The sequence below is a fragment of the Heteronotia binoei genome, chromosome 10 (genome assembly GCF_032191835.1).
Source record: "Heteronotia binoei isolate CCM8104 ecotype False Entrance Well chromosome 10, APGP_CSIRO_Hbin_v1, whole genome shotgun sequence".
NCBI classification, from domain to species: domain Eukaryota; kingdom Metazoa; phylum Chordata; class Lepidosauria; order Squamata; family Gekkonidae; genus Heteronotia; species Heteronotia binoei.
The window spans coordinates 90,452,295-90,474,081 of record NC_083232.1 but is presented as its reverse complement, the minus strand read 5'-3'; the positions used below and the strand labels follow the sequence as shown (position 1 = coordinate 90,474,081).

General features: G+C 50.0%; 1 protein-coding gene across 1 annotated transcript in view; it reads left to right on the top strand.

The window, feature by feature from the left end:
* Positions 1–1,596: 1,596 nt before the first annotated feature.
* The window catches only part of IGFBP3 (insulin like growth factor binding protein 3), a 62,035-nt gene continuing 41,844 nt past the window's right edge, over positions 1,597–21,787 (top strand). The window contains exons 1-2 of the mRNA XM_060247768.1: positions 1,597–2,029; positions 14,908–15,128. Of these exons, the coding sequence (XP_060103751.1) occupies positions 1,597–2,029; positions 14,908–15,128 (654 nt within the window). The remainder of the gene's footprint in view (positions 2,030–14,907; positions 15,129–21,787) is intronic.

The following is a 21,787-nucleotide window of genomic DNA, read 5'->3' as shown; positions in this document are numbered from 1 at the left end:
TGGAGATTTGAGGACAGAGCCCTGGAGGGTGGGGTCTAGGTAGGGGAAAGGGCTCTGTCGAGTATTTTGCCACGCAAACCTCCCAAAGTGGTCATTCTTCTGCAAAGAGGGACGGACGTACGGAATTGGCGTTTTAAATAAATCCAGAATAAATCGAGAAGCCACGTTTGTAGCCTTGGAGATCAACTGGGGATTCCGGGAGATCTCCAGGCCCTACCTGGCGGTTGACAACCGCCCCTGAAGAGAGGCTGAGGACACACACACACACACATTTCAGTTTTCTCAAGGAGCCGCAGACCGTCATGTGAGATGAAATCAGCGTCCAAGATAATATCCTGGAAGCCGGCCTCGGGTCGCAGAGGGGCACGCCCACCCGGGTCTGCGTGTTCTTGCAGCCAGGACTGGAAGCAAGAATTCAAAGAGGCAATTCCTCCCTTGGTTTTTGCCGGAGTCTTTTTTTTTTTTAGCGGGCTGGGGAGGGGGGAAAGTTGGGAGGAGCCCCCTTTCCCTTCAAACAAAAAGCACATGTCGAAGCTTCTCCTCTCTCTCTTCCCCCCACCCCCCACCCCCTTTCCCAACAAGTATCTGCGGGCAAAGAGGAAGAAAAAAGTTTCTAAGAAACTTTGCAAGTCCTATTTTGCACCTTCGCCGGGGCTGCTTCCCCCTCCTCCCCTTTCCCAGCCCGAAACCTGGATTCCAGTCGTCCCTCCCCTTCTCCCCCACCGCCAGGGTTGTTCCTTATTCATAGTCCGGGGCGTGTCCAGAGCCGGACTTCTATATAGGCGAGAAGTGCGGCTGGAATGAGAGAACAGATGGAGCAAAGTTAGAGCGAGGGAGTTGAAGAGAGGAAGGCAATTGGGGGCCGGCCGAGCAAAAACAAAACAAAACAAAAAAGCAAAAGCCATCTCGCCACGACCGCCGCCGCCGCCGCCACCAAAAAAAAAGCACCACAATCCGAGAAGGGAAACGTTGATCTTCGCGAACTCGCTTTCTGCAAACCTCCTGCTCTCGCCTCCCTTCTTCCTCTCCTCCCTCCGCCTTTTCTTTCTTGCAAGCCACATTTTTTTTGGAGGGGGGGGGGAGCGAATCTTTTTTTTTTCCATTTTTTGCTCAGCCTGTGTTTTTTTTTTTAACTTTGCAACTTTTGCAACGCTCATTTTTTAAATATATATATTTTTTTGCATTCTCTTAGATCTCCTCCGTGGTTGCCAAAAGGAAGGGGGCCGCAGGGAGGGAGGCCGCGCTGCGCCTTGCCATTGCAAAACTCGCTCGGCTTTCCACCGAAGTGTCCTTTTTGGGGGGTCGGGAGGGGGCTTCCAAGCCTGGGGAACGCAGGCGAGGCTGCGGCACTGGGCGAGCCTGAGGCGAGAGCCCTCCGAGCCAGCCGCTTGCATTGCACCCCTTTTTGAATTCCGTGGCAAGGGAAGGCGAGCTTGCAAAGCTCTCGAGCCGCCGCGCGCCTCCTCGCCGGGCTCGCCGCTTGCAGCAGCGGCGTCTCCCCTTCCCGGCTCGGCCCCTCCGCGCCCTTCCTCCTACCTCGGCCCGGCTTCCCCCCCCTCCTCCGCTCTCGGCCAGTCTCCCGCCTTCCCGGGGGCGATGGTGTGGCTGCTGCTGTGCGTGCCGCTGTGGGCCGCGGCGGCGCTGCTGAGCCGGCTGGCGCTGGCGGCGGGGCCGGTGGTGCGGTGCGAGCCTTGCGACGCGCGGGCCGTCGAGGCTTGCAAGCCGCTGGCGCCCGAGTGCCCGGAGGCGGTGCGGGAGCCGGGCTGCGGCTGCTGCATGACGTGCGCCCTGGCCCGGGGCCGCCTGTGCGGCGTCTACACCGAGCGCTGCGGCGCCGGCCTCAGCTGCCGCCCGCCAGCCGACGAGCCCAAGCCCCTGCAAGCGCTCCTCGACGGCAGAGGACTCTGCACCAACGCCAGCGCCGACGCCGCCGCCCCGGGAGGAGGAGGAGGCGGCAGCAGCGGCGGCAGTGGCGCTTCCAGCGGCGGCAAGCTCCGCGTTCTCTTCTTGCGGGGCAGCGCCGGGCCAGGTAAGCCCACCCGAGGGGGGTGCAGGTCGGGTTCCGGGTGGGGAAAGGGCGGCAGGTTTGGGGTGGGGCTGCCGGGGGACCTCAGCAGGGGCGGGGATGCCGCCGAGTAAGACCCCTTCCGCTTACAGGGCTGCCGGTCCCCGGGTGGGGAGATCCAAGTGGGCGGCCGCGTTGTTCTGAAGCGGCGGGACAAAGCAGGAGTCGAGGGGCGCCTTGAAGACCAACCGACGTGCTGAAGAAAAACGGGTTGGCCTTCAAGGGGACACTTGACTCCTGCTTTGTTCTGAGGCCCAGCTGGGGGCAGGGGATCCCCTCCGGTTTGGAGGCCCTCCTCCCGTCCGCTTCAGGGCCATCAGAAAGCGGGGGGGGGAGGGAAATGGGCGCTCCATTATTCCCTATGGAGGACGATTCCCAGGGGGTATAATGGAGAATTGATCCGCGGGTATCTGGGGCTCTGGGGGAGTTATTTGTTGAGGGAGAGGCACCGCGTTTTCAGCATAGCATCTGGCGACTCTCCTCCAAATAACCCCCCCCAAGTTTCAAAAAGATTGGACTGGCGGGGTCCAATTCTGTGAGCCCCCAAAGAAGCTGCCCCTGTCATTCATTGTTCCAAATGGAGGGAAGGCATTAAAAAGGAGCGTGGTCCCTTTAAATGTGATGCCCCTTTAAATTGTGCTTGCGGCACCCTTACTCCCTGCTCCTGGCTCCACCCCCAAAGTCCCCAGATATTTCTTGAGTCGGACTTGGCAACCCTGCTTCCGCAGCAGCCATTCCCCCACCCCCCACGCGGGGGGGGGGGATCTCTTCTGGTCTGGAGAGATCCCTTGGGATGAATGCTCCCTCTAAGCTGAAGAGTCTTGTGTGCCAAAATTCTGCATTGTGGGCAACTGGCATGAAGTTGTGAGCTGTTGCGTAAATTATCGCGCTCTGGGGCCATTTTTCCTGAGCTGAGCCGGAAAGGTGGGAGCTGGAGGCTAGAAACCTGTGAGCCAACTCACACTAACTCAGCTTGGAGCACTGCTTGGGATCCCTGGAGATCTCCAGGCCCCGCTGAGATCACTGGCGACCCAGTGTTCCCTCTAAGCCTGGGGGGGCCAAACTGTGGCTCGGGAGCCACACGTGGCTCTTTCACACACCTATTGTGTGGCTCTCGCCCTTGTAGGAGAAGACATTTCCCTCTTAAAATAATTCCTTCAAGCTGGCCAGCGGCTTGGAGAACGCATTTATAATTAGTTGCTTTCTTTCCACCTATACCTTCCTTCCCCCCATCTCTTTGCTTTCCTTCCTTCCTGTCTTGTGGCTCTCAAACGCCTGACGTTCATGTCTCGGGGCTCTCAAACATCTGATGTTTGTTCTGTGTGGCTCTCGCATTCAGCAAGTTTGGCCACCCCTGCTCTAAGCTGAGTGAGCGTGAGCTAGCTCACAGATTTTGAGCCTCCGGCTCACACCTGTTTGCCTTAGCTCAGGGAAAATGGCCCCAGAGCAAGCTAATTGATCCAGCAGCTCACAACTTTCATGCGAGGAGCTCACCACGTAGAATCGTTGCTCTCAAGACTCTGCAGCTGAGAGGGGACATAGCTAGTGACCCTAGGAGGGAGGGGGTTTCGCCTTCTCATGCACACCGTCTTCCCGGCTGCTCCAACTCTTCCTGCCTTTGCTGTCGGATGTTTTAACCTCCCGGCGCTCCCCAAAATTTAGTTTAAAATGTGCCGGGAGGTTAAAATATGGGATTTCTAGCAGTGCGCTCTTTGTCCCCTCGGAGATCGGTCGTCATACCGGGGGATCTCCAGGTACCACCTGGAGGGTGGCAACGCTTAACTGGTTGGCAAAGCACCAACGCGGCTTGGGGGAGGGGAAAGAGTATTTCTTTGTCAATTTCATTTTTGTGTCCTGCCATTCCTCTGAGTTCCTCAAGAGGGCATTCGCCCTTCTCTCCCCTTCGCCTTTTGCATCTTCACAACAACCCAGTGAGGTAGGTAAGGCCCAGGAATTGGCTGCAGTTGCCAAGGTGGAGCGCGGTAGTAGGATCCGGGAGACAGTTGGGCGGCCGAGTGACCTGGGGCAGTCACACAGCCTCCCGTGCCTCACAGGGGTGGGGAGAGAACCGTTTTGCTTGCCCAGCAGAGAGGAAAGCAGGGCATAAATAAATACATCAGTATTAAACCTGAGTCTCTCAGAGAGGATGAGGCAGACACCCTGCTTGGCTAACGGGATAGCTATTCAGAGGGTCATTTTGTAGAAAAATAGGTGGTGGAGCTCATGCAGGGATTGTTATGCAGCTGCACCTACTATTCCATGGACAAGGTGGGGAGGAAGAGGGGGGACCATCAGAAAGGTTCAGGAGCTGTGCTCCTGTGAGCTTCTTCTGAATTCAAGGCCTGGCTATACAAAGGAGTTGTGTCTGTGTGCATGGGTGTGTGTAAGAAAGAGAGAGTTCGTGATGAGGGTGCCAAGCAACTCTTACTAAATTCTAAGGTTCCACGGTTTGTGTGTGTGTATGTGTACGCGGTACTGCGTGTGAGGAATATCCTGTACAACCTTACATACTTGAAGGATGCGTGTATTGCGCAAGTGTGCAAGTGTCGCGTGTGTTGCAAGCCAGATCCTCACGTGTGTGTGTGTGTGATTGGTTTATTCTGACTGAATCTGGTGTGTGTGCATTGTGTAGCTTTAGGCCTCTGTGCGTGTGGTCACGTGCCTTCTATTTGAATGTGCAAACTCTGTCTAACAGCTCCCTTAAAAGCAGGTCTCTCTTCTGTGTCTATGCAAGCAATATTGCAGGACGAGTGATATAACTTTGGATGAGTCAGAAACTTCTTGAGCTTACCGTCGCATGGGCATGTAACTTCCTGTACACTTCTAAGCCCTGCGTGCGCGCATGTCATTCCCTAGCAGCGTCAGTTCTTGAGGCATATATGTGGGTATGTGAGCAGTGTTCACGTGTATCCACTGGTATGCGACATTGCCTTTCACGGAGTTACTAGACTTTGTTCTTATCAAGCCGTTAGCCTTGTTGCTCCAAAGCAACAGAACGCTGTCTGAGCGCTGTGGCATCTTTGAGACCCGTAGGGTTTAATTCTGGCTCTCAGCTTTCGTGTGCACGCACATGTCAGGTGAAGAAGCGCCCGTGCACACAAAAACTGCGACTCAGAATTAAACTCTGTAGGTCTTAAAGGTGCCACTGAGCTCAGACGTTCATTTGTTCGTATCAGTGATTCTCTGGTCTGGCTGCTGCTTGCCTCTTGGTGTGTTTGTGTGTGTGTGTGTGTGCCTGAGCACGTGCATCCGTTGCTCTTTGCTGTGTTCCTTGCTGATGGGGTGTGTGTGTGTGTGTGTGGCTTCCTGTGCGATCTCGGCTCCTGCTGTTCAGAGAGTGTGTAAAGTTTACTCTGCAGTATCATTGCCTGGTGTTTTGTTTGTGTTCATGTCTAAAACATCCTGGGCACATCTGGGGGGGGGGGTTGGGGAGGGGGGGGAGCACGTGTTACCAAAATGCTTTACTTTAATCCAGTGTAAAAAGGGGGCAGGTAGAGTTTTGGGTGTAAAATGACCCTTGGTCCGGTAGGAGGAAGGGAACAAAAATATATGTGAAAAGGTGAAATAGTTCTAACAAAAGCTTGTTTTGCGTCTCCGACTTGGTCTGAGAAAGGTTAATTCCTTGTACGTTAAAAATGGCTTTTCAGATATCTCCTGCAAAGTTCTATTAATGCATATAAACTATGGATAATGCATAACTTTTAAAGTTCTAGTATTTGGCGGGGGGGAGGGGGGTAGGGTCAGCCACGCCTCAAAATCCTTCTTCCCAAAAGACCGGAATAAGGAGAGAGGCCATTACAGTTTTCGGAACCTTCCAGGGGGAATGAATGACTCGACAAAAAAACCGTTCTGCCTGCTCAGTAAATTATATCCCAATGGTTTGTTTGTGAAGTTCCTAGAAAGTGGGAGAGGAAAGGAAGGGAGAAAAGGACAGAGGGCTTTGGAAAGCGGCGGATTGAAGTGCAACAGAGTGCTAACGTATGCACGTCACGATACTGAGATGTGAGCCCCATTGGAGTACAGTGGGACGTGATGACCTAGTGGCAGCCCTTAGAACTGCAGCTATGCTGTATGGGGAAATGCTTAATAGATGATGCAAATGCACCAAAGGCTGTTGCAACGGTTTTAAAAAACAACTGAGCTTGTCTTGAGAACCGTGACTTTGGAAAGAGCGGCTAAAGAGGTTTCTCGGGTGCACGATTGTTCTGGGCAAGATGAGCCGCAGAGAAACCCGTTTAAAGAGCGAATCCTCTAATCCAGGGGCGGCCGACGGTAGCTCTCCAGATTTTTTTTTTTTGCCTACAACTCCCATCAGCCCCAGCCATTGGCCATGCTGGCTGGGGCTGATGGGAGTTGTAGGCAAAAAAAACATCGGGAGAGCTACCGTCGGCCACCCCTGCTCTAATCGAACACCGATGGTTGAAATGACTTCCTTTTTAAAAAAACACATTTTCTCAGGACACTGTGAACGTTGGCAGTGGGTCCAGTAGGGTTGCCAACACCCAGTTGGGGGCAGGGAATACCCCGGTTTGGAGGTCCTCCCCCCTCTTCAGAGTTATCAGAAAGTGGGGGGGAGGGAAACATCTGCTGGGCACTCCATTATTTCCCGTGGAGACCGATTCCCATACGATATAATGGAGAATCAATTTTTGAGTATCTGGGGCTCTGGGGGTGCTGTTTTTTGAGATAGAGGCACCAGATATTCAGCATAGTTTCTGGTGTCTCTCCTCAAAACATCTCCCCGAGTTTCAAGAAGATTGGACCAGGGGGGTTCAATACCGTGAGCCCCCAAAGCAGGTGCCCCAATCCTTCATTATTTCCGAATGGAGGGAAGGGATTTAAAAAGTGTGTGGTCCCTTTAAATGGGATGGCCAGAACTTAGCCGGGCTTGTCACACTCTTGCTCCTGGCTCCACCCGCAGAGTCCCCAGATATTTCTTTGAGTCAGACCTGGCGACCCTAGGGTCTGGTCTGGCGTTCGTCCCCGCAGCGAAACAAGAGGTTTGCTTTTATCTGTCTTGTTTAATTTGTTAGTGCCCGGCCTGTCTCCCCATGGAGACTCAGAGCAGCTCACCTTGTTCCTTTCTCTATTTTATCCTCACAACAATCCTGGAAGGTAGGCTGGACTGAGAGCATGTGACTGGCCCAGGGTCTCCCAGCTGGCTTCCAGGGTACAGGTGGGGTTTGAAACCTGAGTCTCCCAGGCACTGGCCTAATGCTCTTAACAACTACAGCTGAGGTGTCAAAGATGTGGCCTGAGGGCCAAATCAGGCCCCCGGAGGGCTCCTATCAGGCCCCCGAGCAACTGGCTCTTGTCTGCTTTCTTCTTCCTCTCTCTCTTCCTTCTGCATCTCAGCTTGCTTTCCAAGGCTTGCTCAATTGCACAGGAACTACAGAGCAAAACCTCGGTTTTCTCCATTGGCTGAGGCTCCTTCCCCTCCTGGTCCCCTGGGGAGGGAGGGAAAGAGCTGGAGCTTCCTTTGCCCAGTTCCCTGGATCCCATGGGAGAAATACAAAGAAAGCACCTTGAAGACCCAACAAGTGCTAACGTTTTAAACATGTTTTAAGTTTTTTGTAAAAAAAAAAAAAATCTTTAGTCATGTTTGTCTGTGTCCTTTAAAAAGTTTATCTGTTCTCCGTAATCTTAAGTAGAGACACCCATGGCCCAACTCAGCCTGGCCCAGCCCGACAAGGTCTTGTTTATGTCAGTCCGACCCTCATAACAAATGCGTTTGACCCCCCCTGCACTACAGCATGCTGACCTGGCTCACATCCCATGACATGTTATCTGTTATACATGCAGGGCTTTTTGTGTGTGTGTTTGTGTAGCAGCAGCTCCTTTGCATATTAGGCCACACACCCCTGATGTAGCCAATCCTCCAAGGGCTTCCAGGGCTCTTAGTACAGGGCCTACTGTAAGCTCCAGGAGGATTGGCTACAGCTTTAATGCCAGTAGCTCACGAAGTGGAATTTTTGCTCACAAGACTCCACAGCTTAGAGCAGGGGTGTCACACATGCGGCCCAGGGGCCAAATCAGGCCCTCGAGCAACTGGCTGTTGTCTGCTTCCTTCTCCCTCTCTCTTGCTTCCTTCTGCATCACAGCTTGCTTTGCCAGGCCTGCTCAATCACACAGGCGCTACAGAGCAAAGCCTCTATTTCCTCCATTGGCTGAGGCTCCTCCCTTCGGGAGGGAATGGGGGAGGGAGAGCTTGCTTTGCCAGGCTCTCTCAGCTGCACAGAAGAGCTACTGAGCCAAACTTCTCTTCCTCCTATTGGCTGAGGCTCCTCCCCCTCCTGGTCCCCTGGGGAAGGAAGGAAAGAGCCAGAGCTTCCTTCACCCAGTCCCCTTGATCACATGGGAGAGATACAAAGAAAGCACTTTTAAGACCGAGTGCTAATGTTTTAAGCATGCTTTATTTTGTTTTTTTAAAAACATGCAGTCTGGAGGCTGAATCAGGCCCCTGAAGGGCTCCTATCGGGCCCCCGAGCAGGAATACCACAGCTAATTGTGCAGGTGGCAGAATTAGGTTACTGCTTCATAATATAGGTTAGAGCCTTTTGGTATTCAGTTGGTTTAAGACACACACACACACGCCCTGAAAAAGGAAGGAGTACAAACTCCTAGGGTTGCCAGTCTCCAGGTGGGGGGCAGGGGATCTGCCGGTTTGGAGGCCCTCCCCCTGCTTCAGGGTCATCAGAAAGTGGGGGGAGGGGAGGGGAATGTCTGCTGGGAACTCTATTATTCCCTATGGAGACTTATTCCCATAGGAAATAATGGAGAATTGATCCGTGGGTATCTGGGGCTCTTGGGGGCTGTTTTTGAGTTAGAAACACCAAATTTTCAGTATAGCATCCAGTGCCTCTCCCCAAACTAGCCTCCAAGTTTCAAAAAGATTGGATCGGGAGTCCAATTCTATGAGCCCCAAAAGAAGGCGCCTCTATCCATTATTTCCTATGGAAGGAAGGCATTGAAAAAGGTGTGCTGTCCCTTTCACTGTGATGGCCAGAACTCCCTTTGGAGTTCAGTGATGCTTGCCACACCCTTGCTCCTGGCTCCACCCTCCAAGTCTCCTTGCTCCGTCTCCAAAGTCCCCAGATATTTCTTGAATTGGCAACCCTACAAACTCCTGAAGGAGAAGGATGCTTTGATAAGTACCTTTTCCCCACTGACTCTGAGGTAACTATAAATGGATCTGTAATCAAACTTGGCAAGGATTGCGTAAAACAATGAGATGCCACTGAAACAGCTCTCAGCTTTCTAAAGGCCTGCCTGTTTGGAGAGGTGTATTTTTAATGTGTTTAGAATTGAAGTTTCAAAGAAAAGCAATTTCAGAATGATTACGAGATCCTTATAGGACAGATGTTATATGTTATATTAGTCACAATCGGGGTTTTTTTTTTGTGTAGCAGGAACTCTTTTGCATATTAGGCCACATACCTCTGGATGTAGCCAGTCCTCCAAGAGCTCACAGTAGGCGCTGCACTAAGAGCCCTGTAAGCTCTTGGAGGATTGGCTACATAAGAGGGGTGTGGCCTAACATGCAAAGGAGTTCCTGCTACAAAAAAAGCCCTGGTCACAATCTACTGCTAAAATGCCCCTGCAGAAATAACATGGGATGTTTGCCAAAAAGGAAAAAAAAATCTGCAAAGCAAGTAACCTAAGTTTTTTAAAAAATGAAATTCTGGCCTGTGTGTAGCCATTTGCATAAAGTAGGGAAATGATTTATAAGAGATTTCACAAGTCATGTAAAAAGTTCATTAAGCATTGCAGATATTTTTAGTAGAAACTAGTCCAGTCCGCGCCCTCAAGCCATGTGTACATTGGAAATTGGAATTTATTCAGTGGCCCCATTGAAGACGCTTTGATCCTGACCCCTTTCCCCCTTGTTCTGTTCCAACTGTAATACCTGGACTTTGACTCACAGGTGCTAAATTTTTTGGCCTGCTGTGGTTTCGAATAAAGCCCCTGCTCTCAATTCTAGTATCAGCATTTGTGGTCAAACTTAAAAAGGTTAGTCTTGAGTCCTGCTTGTGGGCTATAGGGACAGTGGATTACTCCAGTTAATCCCACAAGCCTTCAGCCAGAGTACTGAAACGTAGGCCTCCAAAGTGATCTAAAACAGGGATGTCCAACATGGAGTCTGGAGGCTGAATCAGGCCCCTGAAGGGCTCCTATCGGGCCCCCGAGCAACTGGCTGCCATCTGCTTCCTTCTCCCTATATCTTGCTTCCTTCTGCATCACAGCTTGCTTTGCAAGGCTTGCTCAATTGCACAGCAGCTACAGAGCAAAGCCTCTATTTTTTCCCATTGGCTGAGGCTCCTCCCTTGGAGAGGAAGTGGGGAAGGCACTCTCAGTTGCACAGCAGAGTTACTGAGCCAAGCCTCTCTTCCTTCTACTGGCTGAAGCTCCCCCCTCCCCGCCCCCAGTCTCCTGGAGAAGAAAAGAAAGAACCAGAGCTTCTTTTACCTAGTTCCCTGGGTCCCATGCGAAAAATACAAAGAAAACACCTTTAAGACCAATGAGTGCTAACATTTTAAACGTGTTTTAATTGGTATATCTCTGCTCCCTAATCTTAAATAGGTACAGACATGGCCCGGCCAACAAGGACTCATTTATGTCAGATCCGGCCCTCATAACAAATGAGTTCGACACCCGTGCTCTAGAGAGATATTAACATTAAAAAATATTTTGGAAGACATGGCAGCCAGCTGCAGTTCTGCCAGAAAAGGAAAACAGGGTAAAGTCATGCCTCTTATGGAAACACTGTGCCTGCTCCATATTTTAAAACACCTCTTTTATTAAACACTTTTTTTTAACCTATTAACTCATAACCTGTGTATTAACTGAGAGCCAGCATAGTATAGTGGTTAAATGTTGAGCTTGCATCTGGGAGATCCAGGTTTGAATCTGCACTCCCGCAGTGGACGTTTATTGGGGGAGCTTGGACCAGTTGCCCACTCTCAGCCTAACCTACCTCACAGGGCTGTGAAGGAAAAAAATGGAGGAGAGGAGAACAGGTCCCCATTGCCGAGAAAGGTGGCACCTTAATATATGGAATAAATAAATAGCAAGAAATCAAATAAGCAGAATGTTTGACCACCACAACCATGGCACAGCCGTGTTGCCAACTATGAACTAAATGTCAGGTCGCATCAGGTATGAAGTTCCTCAGGCCGAGGTTTACAACTAGATCGGTGGTTTGTAATAATACCCAGGGCTTTTTTTGTAGCAGGGACTCCTTTGCATATTAGGCCACACACCCCTGATGTAGCCAATCCTCCAAGAATTTACAGGGGTCTTCTTATGGGGCCTATTGTAAGCTCTTGGAGGATTGGCTGCATCAGGGGTGTGTGGCCTAATATGCAAAGGAGTTCCTGCTACAAAAAATACTCATTCAAGTAAACTGGAGTGTGTAGGTAAGAAAATATGTACTGTTCCTTTCAAAGAGAAGCAAAAAAAGAGAGAATTCTTATTCATAGTAGTTGCAGATATCGGCACCCCGACAGTTCTCTTTTGTGCAAAGGGTTGATTGTTATTGAGCCAGGAACAGATTGTGTGTTGAATGGGTTGTGCTTTCTTACACAGTAGCTAGTTTTGCTACTGCATGTGTACTGCTTGCACCGGCAAAGTTGCTCGCTGGGTTTCTGGTTTGGGTTCCAGTTTTCAAAAGCAACCAGGACCGAGGGTGCACGGCGCCCTCTCCCGGTGGGAAACCGAAACACGCCTTCAAAGCCAAGGGTTGCTCCGTTGCCCGCGGTTTAAAAATTACGACTGAGAAAACAAATCAATTTAGAGCTTATAGGCGCGTTTTCAAAGGTCTAAATATACGCGCAAGATACACAAGCTCCCAGAAACCCAATAATAACAGCGGAATGATAGGTTGAAAAAGTCACTGGGTCTCTTCAGCTGAGGAGACAGTAAACGCTTTCTGTTCAGGAAATAGATCCAGCTGTCTATATGATACTGTTGGCAAACCACTTCTTCTAAAATAGCGACGCTTTACTTCAGTGGGCTACTGGAGAATAAGTGGCTGGTGTAAGCATTGTGGCCGAGGTAGCCAGGAACGGTATATATGTCTGAAATTAGCTCAGGTTTGTGCAGTTTCTTTGTTCTTTTCTCGTTCCTTTTCAGTTTCCAAGGTTCTCCTTGAAGTTTTCCCTTGGTCAGAATTCTTCTTGGTAGGGACCAGTCTCTGTGTTTGTGTGTGTGTGTGGGGGGGTGTTGTCAGGGCTTTTTTGTATGTGCAGCAGAAACTCCTTTGCATATTAGGCCACATACCCCTGATGTAGCCAATCCTCCTGGAGCTTTCAGTAGGCCCTGTACTAAGAACCCTGTCAGCTCTTGGAGGATTGGCTACATCAGGGGTGTGTGGCCTAATATGCAAAGGAGTTTCTGCTGCACATACAAAAAAGCCCTGGTGGTTATTGATCTGTAATGGGATCTAGCCAGGGCTTCTTTTGTAGCAGGAACTCCTTTGCATATTAGGCCACACACCCCGGATGTAGCCAATCCTCCAAGAGCTTACAGGGCTCTTAGTACAGGGCCTACTGTAAACTCTTAGAGGATTGGCTACATCCGGGGTGTGTGGCCTAATATGCAAAGGAGTTCCCTGCTACAAAAAAACCCCATGGATCTAGCTAAGAAATACAATAATCTTCTGAAAGAGGAACGCTTTTTTAAGGCAAAAATTTATTTTATCTGTGTTTTATTTGCATGATTTATATCCCTCCTTTCTCACAGGGACTTCATGGCGATTACGTATAGTGAGCGAGCACTGCGAACAAACTGGGGCATTCATTAAACCAGTGCATCAGGGGTTTTGACAGGGCTTTGTAACAGGACCTCCTTTGTGTACTAGGCCACACACCTCTAATGTGGCCAATCCTCCCAAGAGCTTACAGTAGGCCCTGTACTAAGAGGGTTGGCTACATCAGGGAAATGTGGCCTAATATGCAAAGGAGCTCCTGCTACAAAAGAAAAGCCCTGGTTGTAGAAGTGTGGAACCACCAGAAAGAACTGCAACAGAGCATAAGTATTCACAGGACACATTCAGTATTACAGAAATTACATAAATAGGATCCTACTGTCAGTCAAGAGCCCCTTGGGGCAGAGTGGTAAAGCTGCAGCACTGCTGTCTGAGCCCTCTGCTCACGATCTGAGTTCGATCCCAGCGGAAGCTGGTTCAGGTAGCCGGCTCAGGTTGACTCGGCCTTCCATCCTTCCGAAGTTGGTCAAATGAGTCCCCAGCTTGCTGGGGCGGGGAAATGGAGATGACTGGGGAAGGCAATGGCAAACCACCCCCTAAAAAGTCTGCCGTGAAAACGTTGCGATGCGACATCACCCCAGAGTCGGAAATGACTGGTGCTTGCACAGGGGACTACCTTTACCTTTTTTTTTTTTTACTGTCAGTCATCTGTATGCATCAGTAGAGACCACGGGGTGTCAAACTCATTTGTTGAGGGCCAGATCTGACATAAATGAGACCTTGTTTGGCTGCGCCATTTGTGTCATAAAATGTAATGCCAGGTAGCAGAGGTATAAACTTTACAAAGGAAACAGACAAACACAATTAAAGATTTTTTAAAGAAACTTAAACCATGCTTAAAACATTAGCATTCGTTGGTCTTAAAAGTGTATCTCTCCCATGCAATCCAGGGAAATGGGCAAAGTAAACTCTGGCTCTTTCCCTCTTCCCCAGGGACCCATGAGGAGGAGGAGCCTCAGCCAATAGAAGGAAGAGAGACTTGACTCAGTAGCTCTGCTGTGTGATTGAGAAAGTCTGGAAAAGCAAGCTGTTCCTCCCCAAGGGAGGAGGCTTTGCTCTGTAGCTCCTGTGCGATTGAGCAAGCTTGGCAAGGCAAGCTGTGATGCAAGGGGAAGCAAGAAAGAGGGAGAAGGAAGCAGATGACAGCCGTTGCTCCAGGGCTTGATAGGAGCCCTCCGGGGGCCTGATTCAGCCCATGGGCCACATATTTGACACCCCTGGTATAGACCACAGTCCCTAATCATTTATCCAGGCAAGTCTGTAAAACCAATTTGCAGCCCTATTGACTTGTTCAGAAAAGAGAGCCCTCGTGAATAATCCAGTTTCATAATGTTTACAGAAGTCCACAGGGGTGTTGAACTCATTTGTTATGAGGGCCAGATCTGACATAAATAAGACGTTGTTGGGCCGAGCCATGTCGGACTGGGCCATGTGTGTACCTATTTAAGATTAGGTAGCACAGATATAAATGTTATAAAAAACACAGACAAACACAAATATATATATTTAGAACGCTGGTCTTAAAGATGCTTTCTTTGTATTTCTCCTGTGGGATCCAGGGAACGGGGCAAAGGAAGCTGTGACTCTTTCCTTCCTTCCCTAGGGAACGGGGGGGGGGGGGGGGAGTCTCAGCCAATAGAAGGAAGAGAGGCTTGGCTCAGTAGCTCTGCTGTGCGATTGAGAAAGCATGGCAAAGCAAGCTATTCTTCCCCCCCTTGCTCCCCAAGGGAGGAGCCTCAGCCAATGGAGAGAATAGAGGTTTTGCTCTGTAGCTCCTGTGCAGTTGAGCAAGCTGTGATGCAGAAGGAAGCAAGAGAGAGGGAGAAGGAAGCAGATGACAGCCAGCTGCTCGGGGCCCTGATAGGAGCCCTTCGGGGGCCTGATTCGGCCCCCGAATTGCATGTTTGACAACCCTGGCATGTTTGACTGGGAGTTCTCCTGACCTCGGGCAGGCCATTCCGCAAGGTGGGGGCCACAACAGAGAAGGCACGTGTGCGGGCAGTTGTCGATTATTATTAGCAAGTCGTCCGTCTAGCTTGCTTTTTTTATTGACTGGTCCGTTTGTTTCCCTTTGAAGGCAATTCCAGCGATTCAGAGGAAGACCAGAGCTTCAGCAGCACAGAGAATCAGTCTGTCCCCAACACACACAGGGTGTCGGATTCCAAGTCGCATCCTCACTACACCAAAATAGACATCATCAAGAAAGAGCAAACCAAAAATACCCAGCGCTACAAGTACGATTCACAGAGCACAGACACATTGAATTTCTCTTCGGAGTCCAAGCAGGAGACTGAATATGTAAGTATGATCTTTCATTTAACTGGGGAAAAAAACAGCATACTCCACGATCGATGCCTTAAGTCAGAGGCCCCCAGCGTGATACCCGTGGGTAGCTTTCTTGGTACCCACCATGTGTCTTTAGAAATTGGGTGGCGTCTGACCAGATATAGCATTCCCCCAAGGCTTGCAGATTTTTTAAGAAAAATGTTGCCTTGGTAGCAGTTGCCACCACAGCGCAACGAACTTCACTGTGTGATGGATTTCTCACTAGACATACGCTGGTCTCACGCTCCTTTTCTTCGCGGGGCTTCTGTTGGATTTCACACTATCTGCCCCGGGGCTGCTACTAGCTTCGCCTTTTTCCGCGGCAAACAGAAACTGGTTTTTAGAGGATCTTGTTTGCTGCGTGAAAGAGGTGGAGTGAGTTGCAGCTTATGCGAAATTCAACGGAAGCCCCTCTGAGAAGAGGAGAGTGAGAGTGAGGTAAGGCTAATGGGAAATCGGTCTGTGACAGAAAGAAGATGTGGCAGCCATTTTATAGCTAGCATCGCCTCCTGTGGCAGCCATTTTGTGGCTGCGCCCACCATGTTGCATCAGAATTCTAATGATGTCTGCAACCCAAAAGGACTAGGGACACTGCCGCAGATGGATAGCTAGGTATTGTTCTTTCTCTGAGCTTGTGAAGCCCTCAGAATTACGAGAAGAACAGATTCCAGCACATGGCTGGCCTCAAGAGATTAATGTGGTACAGAATCTCAGTGTACAACATGCATTTCGTGGGCAGATTAAACTCTCTTAAGGTTACTGCACAAAACTTGTACATTACAATCCCTATAACACCTTCCCTAGAGGAAGAAGCTCCATTTGATTGACCTGAGTAGGATTCCAAGTAGACAAGTTCAGGATTGCTCACCTAATTTAAATGTGTCCCTGACTTCACGCAAGGAGGAATTTTGAGAGGAATGTTCCCATTGAGGCGAAACAGCTATGGAGATTCAAGGGACCACCTCTTCAAGGAGACTGTGCATTTCTAAAAGCCAATACGGTATAATGGTTAAGAGTGGGAGAGTCTGATCTGGAGAACCGGGTTTGATTCCCCACTCCTTCTCCAAATGGAGCCTTCTGGGTGATGACCCTGGACCAGTCACAGCTCTCTCAGGATTCTCTCAGCCCCACCTACCAAGTACCAGCCCTGCTTAAAAGAGCCAGTTCGGTGTAGCGGTTAGGTACGCAGACTCTTATCCGGGAGAATCAGGATTGATTCCCCACTCCTCCACTTGCACCTGCTGGAATGGCCTTGGGTCAGCCATCGCTCTGGTAGGAGTTGTTCTTAAAAGGGCAGCTGCTGTATGAGCTCTCTCAGCCCCACCCACCTCATAGGTTGCCTGTTGTAGGGGCTGGGGGAAGGTAAAGGAGATTGTGACCATTCTGAGATTCAGAGTATAGGGCGGGATATAAGTCCAATTTCTTCTTCATCTTAACTTCCAAGATCAGGCACCACATAGAAAAGTAGCGGGGAATCTGGAGAATCCGGTTTGATTCCCCACTAATCCTCTACACGAAGCCTGCTGAGTGATCTTGGGCCAGTCACAGTTCTCTCAGAGCTCTCTCAGCCCCACCTGTCTCACAAAAGGTGCCTGTAGTGGGGAGAGGAAGGGAGGGCAATTGGAAGCCACTTTGAGGTTCCTTTGTGCAGAGAAAAGTGAGGTATAAACACCAACTCTTCATAGTGGTTAAAGCAGAGGTGTCAAACATGCGGCCCAGGGGTCAAATAAGGCCCCTGGAGGGCTCCTATCAGGCCCCTGAGCAACTGGCTGTCATCTGCTTCCTTCTCCCTATCTCTTGCTTCCTTCTGCATCACAGCTTGCTTTGCAAGGCTTGCTCAATCATACAGGAGTTACAGAGCAAAACCTCTATTTTTTCCATTGGCTGAGCCTCCTCCCTTGGGGAGAAGGCAGTGCTTGTTTTTCCAGTCTCTCTCAATTGCACAGCAGAGCTACTGAGCCAAGTCTGTCTTCATTCTATTGGCTGAGGATCCCCCCCCCAGTCTCCTAGGGAAGGAAGGAAAGAGCCAGAGCTTCCTTTGCCCAGTTCCATGGATCCCATAGGAGAAATACAAAGAAAGCACCTTTAAGACCAACAAGTGCTAACGTTTTAAGCATGTTTTAAATTTAAAAAAAAAATCTTTAATTGTGTTTGTCTGTGTCCTTTATAAAGTTTATATCTCTGCTACCTAATCTTAAATAGGTAAACACATGACCCGGCCCGACAAGGTCTCATTTATGTCAGATCCGGCTCTCATAACAAATGAGTTCGACACCCCTGGGTTAAAGTGTTGGGCTAGGGTCTGGGTGACCCAGACTGGGGTCCCCACTCGGCCATGGAAGCCATCTGGGTGACCTTGGCCCAGTCTCGCACCCTCAGCCAAACACGCCTGACAGGATAGCTGTGAGTATAAAACAGAGGAGAGCGGAATGATGTAAGCTGGTTTTGAGTTCCCAGACCCAAAATAAACATTGTTGCTCAACCTGTGTCCATCTGCTTCTCATCAGCAGTAAAACTTCCTGAGGGGAGCCTGGGGCTGGTGAAGAAATTATATAATCTGCAACATCAGTCAGCTCTGGGATTGGAATCACTACCCAATTACGACCGAAGTGCAGTTCTGAGGCAAATTTGGAGGCTTGCACAGGAAGAGCAATCTGAGGGATTTTGAGGGAAACAAGTCTTTCAAAATATGGGTAGAAATTCAGAGGGTTTCTTCAGTATTCCCTCTAAGTTGAGTTAGTGTGAGCTAGATCAGTTTTTTAGCCTCTGACTCACAAATTTTTGACTTAGCTCAGGAAAAATTGCCTCAGAGCAAGCTAATTTATGTAGTAGCTCACAACTTTAATGCCAGTAGCTCGCAAAGTGGAATTTTTGCTCACAAGGCTCCACAGCTTAGAAGGGAGTATTGGTTTCTACATGTCCACAGAGCCAGCGAGGTTGAAGTGTTGGACTAGGATCTGGGAGACCTGGTTTTGAATCCTCTTCCATGGCAGTTCACTGGGTGACCTTGGGCCAGTCACGAACCCTCAGCCTAACCTACTTCACAAGGTCGCTGTGAGGAGAAAAGGGCAAGAATGATGCAAGACACTTTGGGTCCCATTGGGGAGAAAAGCAGGATATAAATAAGTAATGTGCATTATTTAGTTAGATCAACTATTGCAGGGCGCATTTTGCAGAAAAAGCCCAGCAGGAACTCATTTGCATATTAGGCCACACCCCTGACATCACCATTGTTTCACACGGCTTTTTTGTAGAAAAAGCCCAGCTCGTTTACATATTAGGCCACACCCTCTGATGTCAAGCCAGCCAGAGCTGCGTTCCGGTGCATTCCTGCTCAAAGAAAGCCGTGTATTATTAGGGATGCCAAGACCCTCCTGGCCACTGGTGGGGGGTGGGAGGGTAGAAGAAGAAGATATAGGATTTATATCCCGCCCTCCACTCCGAAGAGTCTCAGAGGGGCTCACCATCTCCTTTACCTTCCTCCCCCACAACAGACACCCTGTGAGGTGGGTGGGGCTGAGAGGGCTCTCCCAGCAGCTGCCCTTTCAAGGACAACCTCTGCCAGAGCTATGGCTGACCCAAGGCCATGCTAGCAGGTGCAAGCAGAGGAGTGGGGAATCAAACCCCGTTCTCCCAGATAAGAGTCCGCACACTTAACCACTACACCAAACTGGCTCTCCAGTACAGTTGCCAGATCCAGGTTGTAAAACTCCTGGAGATTTGGTGACGGAGCCTGCGGAGGACAAGGGCCTCAGTGAGCTACAGTGCCTTAGAGCTGGGGTGTCAAACTCATTTGTTATGAGGGCCGGATTTGACATAAATGAGACCATGTTGGGCCAGGCTTCGTCAGGTTGGGCTGGGTCATGTTGGGCTGGGCTGTGTGTGTACCTGTTTTAAGATTGGTGGCAGAGATATAAACTTTATAAAGGATACAGAAAAACACAAATATATATATGTATTTAGAAACTTAGCACTTGTTGGTCTTTAAGGTGTTTTCTTTATAACTCTCCCATGGGATCCAGGGAACTGGGCAAAGGAAGCTCTGGCTCTTTCCTTCCTTCCCCAGGGGACTGGGGAGGAGGGAAGAGCCTCAGCCAATAGAAGGAAGAGAGGCTTGGCTCAGTAGCTTTGCTGTGTGATCGAGAGAGCCTGGAAAAACAAGCTCTGCCTCCCCCCATTCCTCCCAAGGGAGGAGCCTCAGCCAATGGAGAAAATAGAGGTTTTGCTCTATAGCTCCTGTGTGATTGAACAAGACTGGCAAAGCAAGCTGTGATGCAGAAGGAAGCAGGAGAGAGGGAGAAGGAAGCAGATGACAGCCAGTCGCTCGGGGGCCTGATTTGGCCCCTGGGCTGCGTGTTTGGCACCCCTGCCTTAGAGTCTGCCTTCCAAAGCAGCCATTTTCCCCAGGGGAACTGATCTCTATAGTCTGGAGATCAGTTGTAATTTGGGGAGATCCCCAGGTCTCACCTGCAGGCTGGCATCCCTAGCTATTGTGCTAGCAGTCCCTCAGCTTAGTTTTGGTCATTCCTACAAAAATGGACAGATAGGGGAATAAACAAAAAACCCCTTGCCCTTCAGTCCACTTCCATGAGCCTGTGCCCCAAGCAGCCAATTATAGCAAGCGCTGCAAATGCCAGACTCGGTATCAGCCGTTGGCTGCCTCTCAAGTCCCCTGCTGCACATAAAGCGGAGTCTAGCCTTCGTTAGCGATTGCTCTGCCATGCTGAAAACGCCTCTGGGCAGAATAACACACGGAGATGAAACGGCCACTGTTTCTTGTCCTCTTGCGCGCTGCTCACAAAGTCCACAGGCCCGGCCGGGTTGTAGGAAATGCGAGCGGAGAATACTCTGGTTCATGTATGGTTCTTGGCAGGAGAGCCGCTCCTCCGCCGTGCCCCATGCCAGCAGGAGCACAAAATGTTGCTGGGTTATTTCTTGGCTCCTCGTCAAAAACACTCCCGGCCGGTCCCAGACACAGCTTTACGTTGTCGGAAAGGAAAAATTGCAGGGGAGCAACCGTTCCAAAAAAATCCCTACAGAAATGGAAAGTGCACAGAGAAAAGTCTGATAAATGTGCAAAGTGTCCTTGCCTGTTTGGCCTGTCGCGAAAGGCAGAGAGATGTTCCAGAGGGAGTCCAAGGGAGCCTGGCTTTTCAGAGTGCGCCGCTTCTCTTTCACAAGAAGGAAACCAGAGGTCTGTGCTACAAGGGAAGCAGGCAGGCTGATTTCATGTCTGTGCTTTCCGCTCCCAACCTCAAATACTGAAATCGAAGTTCTATGCAAGGTTCCTTTGTTTTATTAATTTGTCTGGGCGCCAAGTGTGTGGAATTGCCAACCTCCAAGTTACACCTGGAAATCTCTCTCTTATTATGGGAGACCTCCAGACGACAGAGATCAGTTCCCCTTAAGAAAATGGCTGCTTTAGAGCAGGGGTGGCCAACGGTAGCTCTCCAGATGTTTTTTGCCTACAACTCCCATCAGCCCTAGCCATCAGCCATGCTGGCTGCTTTAGAGGGTGAACTCTATGGCATTGTACTCAGCTGAGGTTCTTCCCCCCTCTAATCCTTCCTTCCTCAGGCTACGCCCCCCCAAATCTCCAGGTTCAGGTAGCCGGCTCCAGGTTGACTCAACCTTCCATCCTTCCGAGGTCGGTAAAATGAGTCCCCAGCTTGCTGGGGGGAAAGTGTAGATGACTAAGAGAAGCCATGTTGGATCAGGCCAATGGCCCATCCAGTCCAACACTCTATGTCACACAGTGGCAAAAAACCCCAAGTGCCATCAGGAGATCCACCAGTGGGGCTAGAAGCCCTCCAACTGTGCCCCCCAAGCACCAAGAATACAGAGCATCACTGCCCCAGACAGAGAGTTTCAACAATAGGCTGTGGTTAACAGCCACTGATGGACCTCTGCTCCATATGCTTTTCCAGTCCTCTCTTGAAGCTGTCTATCCTTGTAGCCACCACCACCTCCTGTGGCAGTGAATGTTTCTTAACTCAGAGCTGGCAACCGCACAAATCCAAGAGGACAGACTTCTGATCATTATTTTTATGGCAGAATGTAGTCAAGTGTCATCAGGATATCACTGCATTGACCTGTGTCAAGAGAGGCTGCAGCAAGCTCTAGGTTCTAAAGATTTACAGCGCAATCTTAAACAGAGATATACCTAGGGATGGGCACGAACCGGCTCACGAACGAATGTTTGTCATGAATTTTGCTGATTTGTGGTTCGCGAAGAGATGTTCGCAAACCAAAGAGCTGCTACAAATTTTCATGGATTTTAATGCGGTTTATGGCAGTTTGTGAAGAGCGGAAAGCAGGGGTTTAAACTTTTAATGGCTCACAAACCATTTTGTTTCATGAATTGGCCTATTGGTTCGTGGGTCGGTTTGTGGGTTCAGTCACAAATCAAGCCACAAAAATGTGACTTGTACTCAGGGCATTTTTTGTAGCAGAAACTCCTTTGCATATTAGGCCACATCCCCCAGATGTAGCCAATCCTCCAAGAGCTTACGGCAGGCCCTGTACTAAGAGCCCTTGTAAGCTCTTGGAGGATTGGCTATATCGGGTGTGTGGCCTAATATGCAAAGGAGTTCCTGCTACAAAAAAAAAAAAAAGCCCTGCTAAGCCTGTTA